At 46.7% G+C, this 16,776-nt stretch overlaps 1 protein-coding gene across 11 annotated transcripts in view; it reads right to left on the bottom strand.

Moving 5' to 3' along the window:
* odad4 (outer dynein arm docking complex subunit 4) overlaps positions 1 to 16,776 on the bottom strand; it is a 91,941-nt gene that overhangs the window by 35,578 nt on the left and 39,587 nt on the right. For 8 of the 11 annotated variants that reach the window (XM_038779487.1, XM_038779489.1, XM_038779491.1 and 5 more), the window contains 4 exons: positions 12,013 to 12,075; positions 7,696 to 7,773; positions 6,398 to 6,466; positions 2,191 to 2,244 (listed from right to left, as the gene is read on the bottom strand). The exons of 2 other annotated variants lie outside the window; for them this stretch is intronic. In XM_038779487.1, the coding sequence (XP_038635415.1) occupies positions 2,191 to 2,244; positions 6,398 to 6,466; positions 7,696 to 7,773; positions 12,013 to 12,075 (264 nt within the window). The remainder of the gene's footprint in view (positions 1 to 2,190; positions 2,245 to 6,397; positions 6,467 to 7,695; positions 7,774 to 12,012; positions 12,076 to 16,776) is intronic. One more of the 11 variants, XM_038779488.1, reaches the window with a different exon arrangement.

Raw genomic sequence — 16,776 nt, 5'->3', positions numbered from 1 at the left:
TAGAAAATTACACAACATCCTACTGAGCTGCACAAACTACTTTCCACCTATTTATACAACTACAATCAACCTCAAAACAAGGCTCTCAAGTTCTGCTTCAGTGCCAATGGGACTGGGGAATGGGTTTGAATAACACCCAAGGTTCTGCCTCACTGGTGCCATGAGGAGGGACTCTGGGTGAAGAGAGATGCGGATTTGTGATGGGGAGGGAGAATGGAAATGAAGGTTTGAATCACCTGAATGACACTAAGTTAATGGGGTGTATCTGGAGTGGGGTGATGGCCTGGCGGAAAGAGGGTTTGCTGACCATATACTCTGGGAAAACTGAGAAAACTTTGGAGAAACCGACTTGGTTAGTGCTGCTGTTAGTGGCAGTGAGGTCCTGGAGAGACTATAAACATCTAATCCAGGCACTTTGTCTTCAGGGAGGATTGTTCATTACAAAAACACTCCATATCTCTGATGTACCATCGATTGCACGCGAGGCGAGTGATTTACCAAAGTCTGGCTTTAATTAACTAGAACACAGCTCTGCGATCGTCTACAGTGGAAAGGGACGATCGTCAGGCGTTTGAGCATTTATACCTCGTTAATAGAGGCGTGGTTAACTCAGCCTCTCGGCCAATCGGTCGAGAGGCACATGACCGACCAGGGCCAATGGTAAGCCGACGTTCTGGCCCAATGGCAGACGAGTATGCAGATCATATCATCACAATCTCCACTGGATGTTTCAGCTTTAAATTGCACCTTTTGTTCTCTCTCCTCTTCATTGGGACTGCATGATGATGCTCTGACTGTGTGGCTGGAGAGTGGGGACCTTTCTTCCACAGACCCTGATCCCTGTAATTTGGGACAGGGTTTGAATCTCCCCACAATTACCCAGTTTTCACTCGATTGCAGGGGGCACTGATCAGAATTTCAAAGCCAAAGTTTCCAGGTAACTCAATGTGAATAATATTCTCACACTAGAATTTTCTAATGGGCTGGGATCCTGAGCAGTGCTGCTCAAACCTTATACTGAATATATTGACCAGCTCTGTGAGCACAGGCTGAATGGAATCATGCTGTTTAGAACATAGAATGGGCAGCAACCCAATCATTGCACAATACGCAGCAGTGGCAATAGCCATAAAGCAATGAGACTTGAGTGACAGGATCATTCACTGTGAAAAAGGAGAGGAATCCTTTGGTAACAAGGATTTCAGCTTCTAAAGAAGGACAATAAAAACCTCTTTTTGAACTTTGTACATCTGTGTTTGGTTGTTATGAGGGGTATTTACATGTCTGCTCCTCCATATTCTAGCTGCATTTCCAGACACATTTCCAGTCCTCTGCAAAAACATACAAACTAATTCTCTTATACCACCGGTTTTGCTTTTATGCCAGTTAAAGCCATTTTTAAAAATAAATTTAGAGTACCCAATTCATTTTTTCCAATCAAGGGGCAATTTAGTATGACCAATCCACCTAACCTGCACATCTTTGGGTTGTGGGTATTAGGGTTGGGGATAGGGTTAGGGTGAAACCCACTCAAACACGGGGAGAATGTGCAAACTCCACACGGACAGTGACCCAGAGCCGGGATCGAACCTTGGACCTCGGCGCCGTGAGGCATCAGTGCTAACCACTGCGCCACCGTGCTCTGGCTTCCACTTACAGCAATTAGGTACAGATCCAGTCCATCCCAATCCGGGCTGGTTTCTGGACAATCCACATTCCTAGAAGGATGTGGAGATGCCGGCGTTGGACTGGGGTGAGCACAGTAAGAAGTCTTACAACACCAGGTTAAAGTCCAACATGTTTGTTTCGAAACAAACCTGTTGGACTTTAACCTGGTGTTGTAAGACTTCTTACTATTCCTAGAAGGAGAGGATTGGCTAGTTTTTGTCCTGTAAATGTCTCAAAACCTGGTGTTGTAAGACTTCTTACTGTGCCCAAAACCTCAGGGTCTACCAGTTCTACATGTGCCCCTTGAGTTTGATGCCAGTTATGGAGGCCACAAACCCAGAGTATATAACTGGACCTACAAATGATACCAATACTTGAAGAGGCACAGCCATATGACACAGGTTTTAGGAAGTAATCTAATTGGAGGTGAAGAGCAGGAAAGTAAAAGGGAAGATGCAGGCAAAGATTTCATTCCATAGGTATCATTTACAACAAGCTATGTTGGCTACAACAGGAACCTACCATCGGTTTCAGAAATATCTTCAGGTTTTTCAGGCTTACTGACCTCACCAGCCACTGTGTGGTTTAAAATGAAAAATGTAAAATTCTACTCAGACAACTTATACTTCATCTAATCTGCTTTCTCATCGAGAATCAGGGTTATGAGGGAACACATTGAAAAGAAATACTGACAATTCCATTATTTATGTTGCACCTGTCTGCAAATCTTCCAGTCACATCCCGAACTGTGCCTGCAAATCCCCTTTGTGCACCAAATTTCTCCTCCTTCACCAACACCCAAGTCTTTGAACCCCAAGTGGCGTACCCTATTCATAGTTACAGTTTCCAGGAGGTAGCTCTATGTTGCACACAAGCCTTCTCTTCCTCTACTTCCCCTCACCCTGTCAACATATCCTTTTATTCCTTTCTCTGTTGTTTACGAGTTTCTGCATTAATCCATCCGCCCGATTAGTTTCTACCACTCCGTCTATTGCTTTCCACATTACTGCCACTCCCTGAATAAAGAACACAAGAACAGGAGGAGATTATTCAGCCCCTTGAACTTGCCCCATTGTTCAATGAGATCATGGCTGGTTTGCAAACCAAGTCCATAACCCACCTTTGCCCCATTTCTCTTAATATGCTTGGTTAACAAAATCTATCCAATTCAGATTTAGAATTAACAATTAATCGAGCATCAATTGCCATTTGAGCAAAAGAGTTCCAAGCTTTTACCACCCTTTGGGTGTAGAAGTGTTTCTAAATTTCACTCCTGAAAGGTTTGGCTCTAAGTTTTAGACCCTGCACGCCTAGTCCTAGCTATCCAACCCACAGAGATAACACTTTCTCTTCATCTACCCTTTGAACTTTCTATTAAATGCTTCCTTGGATTTTAACCACTAAGTGGGATTTTCTGGCCCTCCCCACTCACCGAATCTTCTGGTCCCACTGATGAGGACCCCGCCCGCCCGTGACATGAACTAGACATGAACAATAGTGTTTTGTTTTCACTTATTATGCCTTTATTAGCCAGCAGGCTTTATATCCTTTATGAATCTGTCTCCCTAGATTCCGTTATTCATCTTTCCTAGTCGTGGCTTCCAAGGAATAGTTTGTTATATTATTAATCTCATCAAAATGTACCATCTCACACTTACCAATATTAAAATTCACTTGGCATTTATACAAATATTCTGAAAGTTTCTTCATGTCGCCTGCCATTTTGTTTACAGTATTGCACAATTTGATGTCACCTTCAAATCTTGGTAAACGTTTTGTGGCCAAGGCCAAAATATTTTATCCTCTCTATTTGTTTCTTTTTGAATCTTTCTTTTGGGGCCGCACGGTAGCATAGTGGTTAGCATGGTTGCTTCACAGCGCCAAGGTCCCAGGTTCGATTCCCGGCTTGGGTCACTGTCTGTGCAGAGTCTGCATGTTCTCTCCATGTGTCTGCGTGGGTTTCCTCCGGGTGCTCCGGTTTCCTCCCACAGTCCAAAGATGTGCAGGTTAGGTGGATTGGCCATGCTAAATTGCCCTTAGTGTCCAAAAAGGTTAGGTGGGGTTACTGGGTTACGGGAATATGGTGGAGGTGTGGGGCTTAAGTGGGGTGCTCGTTCCAAGGGCCAGTGCAGACTTGATGGGCCAAATGGCCTCCTTCTGCACTGTAAATTTTATGATTCCAATATCATGTCCGTTATTCAATATTGCTGCCATTTCATCTTATGTATCCCTTATTGACCCTATCCCTATCTTAATCTCCTTTTGTTATTTATGTATCTCTGGAATACTTCACAATTTACTGTTTTATTCTTTAATGAGGGAAGGGCTGTAGATGTCATATACATGGACTTCAGTAAGGCGTTTGATAAAGTTTCCCATGGCAGGTTGATGGAAAAAGTGAAGTTGTATGGGGTTCAGGGTGTACTAGCTAGATGGATAAAGAACTGGCTGGGCAACAGGAGACAGAGAGTAGTGGTGGAAGGGAGTGTCTCAAAATGGAGAAAGGTGACTAGTGGTGTTCCACAGGGATCCGTGCTCGGACCATTGTTTGTGATATACATAAATGATCTGGACGAAGGTATAGGTGGTCTGATGAGCAAGTTTGCAGTTTGTACTAAGATTGGTGGAGTTGCAGATAGCGAGGAGGACTGTCAGAGAATACAGCAAAATATAGATAGATTGGAGAGTTGGGCAGAGAAATAGCAGATGGAGTTCAATCCAGGCAAATGCGAGGTGATGCATTTTGGAAGATCTAATTCAAGAGTGGACTATATGGTCAATGGAAGAGTCCTGGGGAAAATTGATGTAGAGAGATCTGGGAGTTCAGGTCCATTGAACCCTGAAGGTGGCAACGCAGGTTGATAGAGTGGTCAAGAAGGCATACAGCATGCTTGCCTTCATCGGACGGGGTATTGAGTACAAGAGTCGGCAAGTCATGTTACAGTTGTATAGGACTTTGGTTCGGCCACATTTGGAATACTGCGTGCAGTTCTGGTCGCCACATTACCAGAAGGATGTGGATGCTTTAGAGAGGGTGCAGAGGAGGTTCACCAGGATGTTGCCTGGTATGGAGGATGCTAGCTATGAAGAAAGGTTGAGTAGATTAGGATTGTTTTCGTTGGAAAGACGGAGGTTGAGGGGGGACCTGATTGAGGTCTACAAAATTATGAGAGGTATGGACAGGGTGGAGAGCAACAAGCTTTTTCCAAGAGTGGGGGTGTCAATTACAAGGGGTCATGATTTCAAGGTGAGAGGGGGAAAGTTTAAGGGAGATGTGCGTGGAAAGTTGTTTACGCAGAGGGTGGTGGGTGCCTGGAACGCTTTACCAGCGGAGGTGGTAGAGGCGGGCACGATAGCATCATTTAAGATGCATCTAGACAGATATATGAACGGGCGGGGAACAGAGGGAAGTAGATCCTTGGAAAACAGGCGACAGGTTTAGATAAAGGATCTGGATCGGCGCAGGCTGGGAGGACCGAAGGGCCTGTTCCTGTGTTGTAATTTTCTTTGTTCTTAATAATTTCATTTCATAATTCCTTTTTGGTTTCCTAATTATTTTTGACAACTTTCCTAACCTCTTTGAATTCCCTTTTGTTATCCCTTCCTTTATTGTCCATGTATTTAATGTATGCTTCTTTCTTTATTTTCAAGTTTACTTTTTTCTCTTTAGCCATCCATGATGTCGCATCACTGTCTAGTTTGTTCTTATCCGGGGCAGAGTACCTTCCTTCCGAACATTCTTAATCACTTTCAAAAATATTTGACACTACTGTTCCGTCCATTTGTCAGGACTTCCAGTTTACTTTCTTTACTTCCATCCTCATCCCTTCATCATTCGCTTTCTTCTGATCTATTACTTTGGTCCTCACCTTAGGTATGTCTCTCTCAACAATTTTCTTTATCTTTTCCCATTATGATCACTATGTCCATGATGTTCCACCAAGCTCACTTCAATGACAAAGGAATTGCTGGTGTCATTTAAACTTTCCTGTATTGAATTCTACCACTGGGTTTTCCTGTTATTTTTTTTACCCTCCTTCTTTCACTTATTTAAAACCTATTATCAGTATTTCCAGTTCTAATGAAAGGTCATGTTAGCTCTGCTTCCCTCTTCGTGCTGTCTGACCTGTTGTGTATTTTCAGCACTTTCTGTTTTTTATTTTAGATTTCCAGCATTCACAGTATTTTGCTTTTGTGTCCGGAGTTAATGAGCCCAACGGACACTCTGTGTCCTGGGCCTCAATCCCTCTTGTACTTATTTCCCGATTTAGGCCACTCCTTGTAGCTGAGGCGCAGTGCAGGCCTCATGACTGCCGGCCTAAATTTCCAGCAATGAGTGAATAAGAAAGAATAAAAACTTGTAGGTGACGCGAGAAACAGAAACACCAGGAAGCATATTTCAAAATCAAACGTGGATAGGAAATAAAACGACTAAGAACAGACAGGAATCTCACGGAGTAATTTTGTTTCAATAGTCATTACAAATGCACCTGGAGGGTGGTGGGAATTTGGAACTCACTGGCCTGAAAAGATGATAGAGACAGAAACTCCAATCACATTTAAAAAGCATGTGGGAAATACATTTGCAGTACTCTAGCCCACAATGCAACAAACCATAGAGCTGGAAAGAGAGATGGTGCCTTGGGGTAGCACTGACAGGATGGGTTGAATGGCACTTTGCTTTGTAAGTTTCTACAATTCTATTTCTATGATTCTATTCTGAACCTACCCTGTTCAGCTTCTTTCCCATCTCGAAGTTTAGCGCTAGGAACTTTTTGATCAGGAGATTCTCGGGAGTCTATTGTATAAATACAGGCGGTTACACAAAATCTATCCAAGGATTTGAGTTATACTTAAATCTCCTGCTAACCTTCTCGCTTCCTCGTTTAGGTACAGTGCAAGGATATCTAATGACTATCCTCCATTCAGCCTTCATCCTTACTGTCACACATGGCAAATACATGGGGCTGGATTCTCCCAAAATGTCCCCAAGCCGGCGTGAAAACGCTGGCATTTCACTCCGGAGTTCCTTATGAAAAATATGAGCCAATTCACTCACCTGCAGGTGGCTAGCAGGGACCCAGAGTGATTCCCGCAGCTTTAACTGCAGATAGGGGCACCCGCACCTCCGGTTTTGAGTCCGCGCATGCGCACGGCTGTGGCCTCCGACGGCCGCGCCGAGAGCCATGGCGGACCCGGACTGCGGAGGCAGATGAACAATGTAGGCCGCGCGCCTGAAGATTTGACTGGCCCTATAAGGCCCTCCCCCACCGCTGTTCGATCCCCCTGCCCCCCACCAGGGCGGCAGCGGACCATGCGAGCTTCCAGAACGGCGATAGGTGGTTAGAACCACGCCGTCGGGAACTCGGCCGGTCAGGAGCGGAGGATCACTGGGCGGGGGGAAGGGTCAGAGGAAAGATCCAGAGGAGGGCAACTCTCAGTAGACAGTCCCTTTTCATCTGCGTCCCTTGAATAGGCACTGATTCCGGGAGCCTGGAAACAAACTAGACAGGATTTACTTTCCAAGCTGCCCATTGCTCTGCTTCCAGCTGGTTGAGTTCCAGCAGGAGTGAAATTAATTTATTGCCCAGACATTTCACCCATAGTCAAGGGCAAATGCCTCATTGAAGCACAGCTCAGGGGCTATTCAACCCAGTGTGCACTCTGCACCCTGACCCTGAGCCCTTTTACACCATTGCCCTATTTGGGAGATGTTTGGTATCTCAGGCACATTGTCGACCTCTCGGCTTTTGTGCTGAATTGTCCAGGGAGCAGGACACCAATGTGCTTTGCTCCCTTCGTCACGGGCCATTATCATTCTCTGCTGTAGTACAAAGAAGATGGGCATCTGCAAAACAACTTTGCAAACATGGCAATGAGAGCTTAAGGATGAGTTTGAGAACAACAGGAAGATTATTTCATCAACAACAATTTGGATAGAAAACAAAATGAGAAAGAGCAGAAGAGAATCTGATGTGATCACCGCGTTCTGACAGTCAGTCCACATTGGATGTTCTCCCAACCTACCCTGCTTAGCTCTCTTTCTGGCTCGACGACTTGCACCGGGCGACTGACGAACCTTTTGATCAGTAGATACCTGGGATTCTGTGTATAAATACAGTGGATCACGGAAAATCTATTCAACTGTAAGAACTATACTTGATCTTATTTTTTCCCCCTAATTTTTCACTTCCTCTCCCAAAGAAAGCAGATTCTTGTCCAAGCAGAGTTCCAAGGTACCTTCCTATTGCAACCCATCCTGGCTCTTTTACACATGAGCACAGACAGTAAATGTCAGTCTGCATTTTGTTGGTGGGAGGGAATTGGTGCCATGAATGGATTGCATAGAGAAAGTCAAGTCTGCAGAGAGAGAAAGGAGGGATTAGCATTTGAGATGGTTATTCTATCATCCTCTCTTCAAAGACACAAACTGACAGCTGAGTGTTTTCCAGCAATTTCTGTTATTGCACATTTTCCACGTATTTAGCATTTTATTTTTGGAAATATATTTCCTTAGCACAGGGCTAAATCGCTGGCTTTTAAAGCAGACCAAGGCAGGCCAGCAGCATGGGTTCAATTTCCATACCAGCCTCCCCGAACAGGCACCGGAATGTGGCGACTAGGGGCTTTTCACAGTAACTTCATTTGAAGCCTACTCGTGACAATAAGCGATTTTCATTTTATTTGATTTCATTTTACTATTGAATAAAGTGGACAAACAGACCCACCCATGGCACACAATAAAAGCAACCCCCCCCCCCCCCTTGTCATACACACTTGTACAGATTCTGTCTCTCGATATACAAATACAGAAAAAATAAAATTGATAAAGTTACAGATTCTCATATTTGTGACCTCACAAACAATTCCTTCTTTGTTGTATCACACACTCAGTTCCATTGTGCCAATCTTCCAGGACAGAAATCTCCCACTTTCCCTATGCCTGAGCCCATCAGTCGGCACATCAATTTAATTTTAAGGTATATTACTCTATAAAAATGCAAAATACTGTAGTTGGTACACTCTTCACACCTGCAACAGGCAAAACACAATGCACCCTTTTTGTGTCAATATTTTTCAGACAACAGAAAGAGCAGACTGTGAAATAAAGGAGTCATTAAATGAAGGGTATGTCAAAGAGCAAGCTGTATAATTGCGCATTGCCATCAAGTCTACATTTGACTCATGGCCCAATAAAATTCACCTGGGAATCAGTTGTGGAAAATGTTACTTAATCTGATGCCCCATCCACCTGCTATCCAGGTACCTGTGTGAGTGTGTGTATGAGTGAGTGAGTGTGAATGAGTAAATGTGTGTTTGTGTGTGGGTGTGTGTGTGTGGGTGTCTGTGTGAGTGTGAGTATGAGTGTGTGTGTGGGTGTCTGTGTGAGTGTGAGTATGAGTGTGTGTGTGTGGGTGTCTGTGTGAGTGTGAGTATGAGTGTGTGTGTGTCTGTGTGAGTGTGAGTATGAGTGTGTGTGTGTGGGTGTATGTGTGAGTGTGAGTATGAGTGTGTGTGTGTGGGTGTCTGTGTGAGTGTGAGTATGAGTGTGTGTGTGTGTGTCTCTGTGAGTGTGAGTATGAGTGTGTGTGTGTGTGTCTCTGTGAGTGTGAGTATGAGTGTGTGTCTCTGTGAGTGTGGAGCGATGACTCGACCAGGAACAAGATCCCTTTCTCTCATTCGATCAGCCCAAGCTCTTTGTGAAATTGGGGACTGCCAGGTAGAATCTCCAATTTTTAAGAATTAATTTTCTGGACACCTGCTGTGTGTATGTGAGTGTGTGAGTGTCTGTGTGTGTGTCTGTGTGACTGTGTGAGTGTGGCTGTGTGTGTGTCTGTGTGACTGTGTGAGTGTGGCTGTGTGTGTGTCTGTGTGAGTGTGGCTGTGTGTGTGTCTATGTGTGTGTCTGTGTGTGTGTCTGTGTGACTGTGTGAGTGTGTCTGTGTGTGTGTCTGTGTGAGTGTGGCTGTGTGTGTGTCTGTGTGAGTGTGGCTGTGTGTGTGTCTATGTGTGTGTCTGTGTGTGTGTTTGTGTGAGTGTGTCTGTGTGAGTGTGTCTGTGTGTGTGTCTGTGTGTGTGTCTGAGTGTGGCTGTGAGTGTGTCTGTGTGTGTGTCTGTGTGACTGTGTGAGTGTGGCTGTGTGAGTGTGTCTGTGTGTGTGTCTGTGTGAGTGTGTCTGTGTGTGTGTCTGTGAGTGTGGCTGTGAGTGTGTCTGTGTGTGTGTCTGTGTGAGTGTGTCTGTGTGAGTGTGTCTGTGTGAGTGTCTGTGTGAGTGTCTGTGTGTGTGTCTGTGTGTGTGTCTGTGTGAGTGTGGCTGTGAGTGTGTCTGTGTGTGTGTGTGTGTCTGTGTGTGTGTCTGTGTGAGTATGTCTGTGTGAGTGTGTCTGTGTGAGTGTCTGTGTGAGTGTCTGTGTGTGTGTCTGTGTGTGTGTCTGTGTGAGTGTGGCTGTGTGTGTGTCTGTGTGAGTGTGGCTGTGTGTGTGTCTGTGTGTGTGTGTCTGTGTGTGTGTCTGTGTGTGTGTCTGTGTGAGTGTGTCTGTGAGTCTGTCTGTGTGTGTGTCTGTGTGTGTGTCTATGTGTGTGTCTGTGTGTGTGTCTGTGTGTGTCTGTGTGAGTGTGTCTGTGTGTGTGGCTGTGTGTGTGTCTGTGTGAGTGTGGCTGTGTGTGTGTCTGTGTGAGTGTGTCTGTGTGTGTGTCTGTGTGTGTGTCTGTCTGTGTGTATGTCTATGTGTGTGTCTGTGTGTGTGTCTGTGTGTGTGTCTGTGTGACTGTGAGTGTGGCTGTGTGTGTGTCTGTGTCTGTGTGTGTGTCTGTGTGTGTGTGTCTGTATGAGTGAGTCTATGTGTGTGTCTGTGTGTGTGTCTGTGTGAGTGTGGCTGTGTGTGTGTCTGTGTGAGTGTGGCTGTGTGTGTGTCTGTGTGTGTGTCTGTGTGAGTGTGGCTGTGTGTGTGTCTGTATGAGTGAGTCTATGTGTGTGTCTGTGTGTGTGTCTGTGTGAGTGTGGCTGTGTGTGTGTCTGTGTGTGTGTCTGTGTGAGTGTGGCTGTGTGTGTGTCTGTGTGAGTGTGGCTGTGTGTGTGTCTGTGTGTGTGTCTGTGTGAGTGTGTCTGTGTGAGTCTGTGTGTGAGTGTCTATGTCTGTGTGTGTGTCTGTGTGAGTGACTGTATGAGTGTCTGTGTGAGTGTCTGTGTGAGTGTGTGTGTGAGTGTCTGTGTGAGTGTCTGTGTGAGTGTCTGTGTGTGTGTGTCTGTGTGAGTGTGTGTGTGAGTGTATGTGTGAGTGTGTGTGTGTCTGTGTGTGTGAGTGTCTGTGTGAGCCTGTGTGTGTGTCTGTATGAGTGTGTCTATGTGTGTGTGTGTGAGTGTGTGTGTGAGTGTCTGTGTGAGTGTGTGTGTGAGTGTCTGTGTGAGTGTGTGTGTGTGTGTATCTGTGTGAGTGTGTGTGTGAGTGCGAGTGTGTCTGTGTGAGTGTGTGTGTGTGTGCCTGCGTGAGTGTGTGTGTGTGTATCTGTGTGAGTGTGTGTGTGAGTGCGAGTGTGTCTGTGTGAGTGTGTGTGTGAGTGTGTCTGTATGAGTGTGTGTGTGTGTATGTGTGAGTGTTGTGTGAGTGTGTGTGTGTGTGTGTGTGTGAGTGTGTCTGTGTGAGTGTGTGTGTGTCTGTATGAGTGTGTGTGTGAGTGTGTGTGTCTGTATGAGTGTGTGAGTGTGAGTGTGTATGAGTGTGTGTGTGTGTGTATGAATGTGTGTGAGTGTGTATGAGTGTGTGTGAGTGTGTGTGTGAGTGTGTGAGTGCGAGTGTGTATGAGTGTGTGAGTGTGAGTGTGTATGAGTGTGTGAGTGTGATTGTGAGTGTGAGTCTGTGTGTGTGTGTGTGTGTGAGTCTGTGAGTCTGTGTGTGTGTGAGTCTGTGTGTGTGTGTGTGTGAGTGTGAGTGTGTGCAGCAGAAAGATCGCTGAGAGGGATTTTAAAAATTGTCCTTCAGCATCTTATTTTTCAATATAAGTAATTGTGAGGAAGATTAAAAACTGTTTGACTGCCAGGTGGTTTGGTGTCCTTTGATCATTCCTCCGGGAATATGTGCGACCTGGATGGGAGAGACTTCTTCAAAACTCAGGAATAGACCAAAATCAGGAGAAGCAGATGAGGGTTTGTGCAGGTATAACTGCGATCCGGCAGTGAACACTGCACTAACTAAAGGACGCAGTATAACTGCGATCCGACAGTGAACACTGCACTAACTAAAGGACGCAGTATAACTGCGATCCGGCGGTGAATACACACACTGCACTAACTAAAGAACGCAGTATAACTGCGATCCGGCAGTGAACACTAACTAAATAACCTACCCCGAGGAGACAAACTCTCTGACGAATAAAGGCCACAGACAGAATCTGACGAGCTGTAGTCTGCTGTTTCAAAATAAAAGATCAAACAAATAACTTGTTAACTACATTCTTACTGTTTATCAATTTCTTAAAACCTCATAAATGATGCTATTTCTAAAAATGGTGTACTGAGAGCTAAGGATCTGAGTGACTAAATCTCAATAACTTTCTAAAGCTGATACGCCTGATGGAAGTGTGGGTCAAACCTCACTTTCTTGAACAATCCAGAGTGTAGATTCCATCCCATTTGCGATGTAATAATGAATCAGCAATGCAGCTGCCAGTTAACCTTGGGCACATATTTCATACCCACCCTGACAAACAATTGGGTGCCATGTGAGTCCAGCTGCCCATTCTCAGAGGGTGGGTCTTTTTTTTATGACTTCACTGGATGTAAATATTGATGGTAAGGCCGGGGTTTACTGCCCCCAATTGGCATCAGGATGTCTTGGTGGCCAGAGTTCCACAGGTTGTCCACTGGACCTTGATGTGGAGTGGCGCCCCTCCAATGATATAACCCATGGTCTTTCTCTAATGGAGTGAGAAATGCGTGGCCCTTTGTGCCACTTACCCAGTGGCCAGTGCTCAGCAGTTTACCCAGTGGCCAGTGCTCAGTTCACCCAGTGGTCAGTGCTCAGCAGTTTACCCAGTGGCCAGTGCTCAGTTTACCCAGTGGCCAGTGCTCAGTTTACCCAGTGGCCAGTGCTCAGTTCACCCAGTGGTCAGTGCTCAGTTTACCCAGTGGCCAGTGCTCAGTTCACCCAGTGGTCAGTGCTCAGTTTACCCAGTGGCCAGTGCTCAGTTCACCCAGTGGTCAGTGCTCAGTTCACCCAGTGGCCAGTGCTCAGTTCACCCAGTGGTCATTGCTCAGCAGTTTACCCAGTGGCCAGTGCTCAGTTTACCCAGTGGCCAGTGCTCAGTTTACCCAGTGGTCAGTGCTCAGTTTACCCAGTGGTCAGTGCTCAGTTCACCCAGTGGCCAGTGCTCAGTTTATCCAGTGGCCAGTGCTCAGTTTATCCAGTGGCCAGTGCTCAGCAGTTTACCCAGTGGCCAGTGCTCAGTTTACCCAGTGGCAAGTGCTCAGTTCACCCAGTGGCCAGTGCTCAGTTTACCCAGTGGCCAGTGCTCAGTTTACCCAGTGGCCAGTGCTCAGCAGTTTACCCAGTGGCAAGTGCTCAGTTCACCCAGTGGCCAGTGCTCAGTTTATCCAGTGGCCAGTGCTCAGTTCACCCAGTGGCCAGTGCTCAGTTTACCCAGTGGCCAGTGCTCAGTTCACCCAGTGGCCAGTGCTCAGTTCACCCAGTGGTCATTGCTCAGCAGTTTACCCAGTGGCCAGTGCTCAGCAGTTTACCCAGTGGCCAGTGCTCAGCAGTTTACCCAGTGGTCAGTGCTCAGTTCACCCAGTGGCCAGTGCTCAGCAGTTTACCCAGTGGGTAGTGCTCAGTTTACCCAGTGGCCAGTGCTCAGCAGTTCACCCAGTGGCCAGTGCTCAGTTTACCCAGTGGGTAGTGCTCAGTTTACCCAGTGGCCAGTGCTCAGTTTACCCAGTGGCCAGTGCTCAGCAGTTTACCCAGTGGGTAGTGCTCAGTTTATCCAGTGGCCAGTGCTCAGTTCACCCAGTGGCCAGTGCTCAGCAGTTTACCCAGTGGGTAGTGCTCAGTTTACCCAGTGGCCAGTGCTCAGCAGTTCACCCAGTGGCCAGTGCTCAGTTTACCCAGTGGTCAGTGCTCAGTTCACCCAGTGGCCAGTGCTCAGCAGTTTACCCAGTGGCAAGTGCTCAGTTCACCCAGTGGCCAGTGCTCAGTTCACCCAGTGGCCAGTGCTCAGTTTACCCAGTGGGTAGTGCTCAGTTTACCCAGTGGCCAGTGCTCAGCAGTTTACCCAGTGGCCAGTGCTCAGTTTACCCAGTGGCCAGTGCTCAGCAGTTTACCCAGTGGGTAGTGCTCAGTTTACCCAGTGGCCAGTGCTCAGCAGTTTACCCAGTGGCCAGTGCTCAGTTTACCCAGTGGGTAGTGCTCAGTTTACCCAGTGGCCAGTGCTCAGCAGTTTACCCAGTGGCCAGTGCTCAGTTTACCCAGTGGTCATTGCTCAGCAGTTTACCCAGTGGCCAGTGCTCAGCAGTTTACCCAGTGGCCAGTGCTCAGCAGTTTACCCAGTGGGTAGTGCTCAGTTTACCCAGTGGGTAGTGCTCAGTTTACCCAGTGGCCAGTGCTCAGCAGTTTACCCAGTGGCCAGTGCTCAGTTTACCCAGTGGGTAGTGCTCAGTTTACCCAGTGGCCAGTGCTCAGCAGTTTACCCAGTGGGTAGTGCTCAGTTTACCCAGTGGCCAGTGCTCAGCAGTTTACCCAGTGGCCAGTGCTCAGTTTACCCAGTGGGTAGTGCTCAGTTTACCCAGTGGCCAGTGCTCAGCAGTTTACCCAGTGGGTAGTGCTCAGTTTACCCAGTGGCCAGTGCTCAGCAGTTTACCCAGTGGCCAGTGCTCAGCAGTTTACCCAGTGGCCAGTGCTCAGCAGTTTACCCAGTGGCCAGTGCTCAGTTTACCCAGTGGGTAGTGCTCAGCAGTTTACCCAGTGGCCAGTGCTCAGCAGTTTACACAGTGGCCAGTGCTCAGTTTACCCAGTGGCCAGTGCTCAGTTTACCCAGTGGGTAGTGCTCAGTTTACCCAGTGGCCAGTGCTCAGCAGTTTACCCAGTGGCCAGTGCTCAGCAGTTTTTACCCATTGATCTTCCCAGTGTGGGGCCAGGATAGTCAGAATTAGGGAAAAAGGGAGGCCTTCAGCAACAGAGATATTTTGATACCAAAACAAACTAATGGCAAAACCTTACCTAATATAGTGGTAGAAACCATGTTTGGTTGTTAAGACTTACTCGGGTGTCTGATTATGAAGGGAATAAATGTATATACCCCTCCCTTATGCCAACTGTTAATAACTACTGTTACATAGGCAGGGGTAGCACAGTGGTTAGCACTATGGCTTCACAGCGCCAGGGTGCCAGCTTCGATTCCCGGCCTGGGTCACTATCTGTGCGTGGTCTGCACACTCTCCCCGCGTCTGGCGTGGGTTTCCTCCGGGTGCTCCGGTTTCCTCCCACAAGTCCTGAAAGACGTGCTGTTAGGTAATTTGAATATTCTGAATTCTCCCTCTGTGACCCGAACAGGTGCCGGAGTGTGGCGACTAGGGGATTTCACAGTAACTTCATTGCAGTGTCAATGTAAGCCTACTTGTGACACCAATAAAGATTATTATTATTATTTCACTGAATATTCCGAAAACAAAGATTTCTCTATCACCACCAGAACAGAGACTAATTCGGCTTCATCAGCAGTTTTTTCCTTCAGTTTTGCTACAGCTGCCAAATAAAACATATTGCCTCAGCTATAAAAACAGCATGGCAAGGTGGGATTTCAGGGGCAATGGGTTAACTACTCGCTTCGACTTGTAGAAGGAGAATATAAATCCCAGACAGACCATCAAACATCTGTTGACCACCAGCTGTATTCCCAATGACAATATCTGTCCTGGAGCATCACTGTGTTTAACAACAGTAACAAGTCTCACAGCACCAGGTTAAAGTCCAATAGGTTTGTTTCAAATCACTAGCTTTCGGAGCACTGCTCCTTCCTCAGGTGAATGAGGAGGTAAGTTCCAGAAACATATATATATAGACAAGGTCAAAGATGCCAGACGATATTTAGAATGTGAGCATTTGCAGGTAATTAAGTCTTTACATATTCTGAGATAGGGGTAACCCCAGGTTAAAGAGGTGTGAATTGTCTCAAGCCAGGACAGTTGGTAAATCGTACCATCTTTGACTTTGTCTATATAAATGTTTCTGGAACCTACCTCTTCATTCACCTGAGGAAGGAGCTGCGCTCCGAAAGATAGTGTTTGAAACAAACCTGTTTGACTTTAACCTGGTGTTGTAAGACTTCTTACTGTCCTCACCCCAGTCCAACGTCAGCATCTCCACATTATGTTCAACAAGACAGTGTAGAGGGAGCTTTACTCTGTATCTAACCCAGTGCTGTGCCTGTCCTGGGAGTGTTTGATGGGGACAGTGTAGAGAGAGCTTTACTCTGTATCTAACCCAGTGCTGTGCCTGTCCTGGGAGTGTTTGATGGGGACAGTGTAGAGGGAGCTTTACTCTGTATCCAACCCCATGCCATACCAGTCCTGGGAGTGTTTGATGGGGACAGTGCAGAGAGAGTTTAACTCTGTATCTAACCTTGTGCTGTACCTGTCCTGGGAGTGTTTGATGGGGACAGTGTAGAGGGAGCTTTACTCTGTATCTAACCCCGTGCTGTACCTGTCCTGGGAGTGTTTGATGGGGACAGTGTAGAGGGAGCTTTACTCTGTATCTAACCCCGTGCTGTACCTGTCCTGGGAGTGTTTGATGGGGACGGTGTAGAGGGAGCTTTACTCTGTATCTAACCCCGTGCTGTACCTGTCCTGGGAGTGTTTGATGGGGACAGTGTAGAGGGAGCTTTACTCTGCATCTAACCCCGTGCTGTACCTGTCCTGGGAGTGTTTGATGGGGACTGGTTGGTTTAGCACAGGGCTAAAGAGCTGGCTTTTAAAGCAGACCAAGACAGGCCATCAGCACGGTTCAATTCCCGTACCAGCCTCCCCAAACAGGCGCCGGAATGTGGTGACTAGGGGCTTTTCACAGTAACTTCATTTGAAGCCTACTTGTGACAATAAGCGATTTTCATTTCATTTTTCAT

The sequence above is a fragment of the Scyliorhinus canicula genome, chromosome 19, assembly GCF_902713615.1.
Source record: "Scyliorhinus canicula chromosome 19, sScyCan1.1, whole genome shotgun sequence".
Taxonomy (NCBI): domain Eukaryota; kingdom Metazoa; phylum Chordata; class Chondrichthyes; order Carcharhiniformes; family Scyliorhinidae; genus Scyliorhinus; species Scyliorhinus canicula.
The sequence above is the reverse complement of the archived record's forward strand: the minus strand, read 5'-3'. Positions and strand labels throughout refer to the sequence as shown.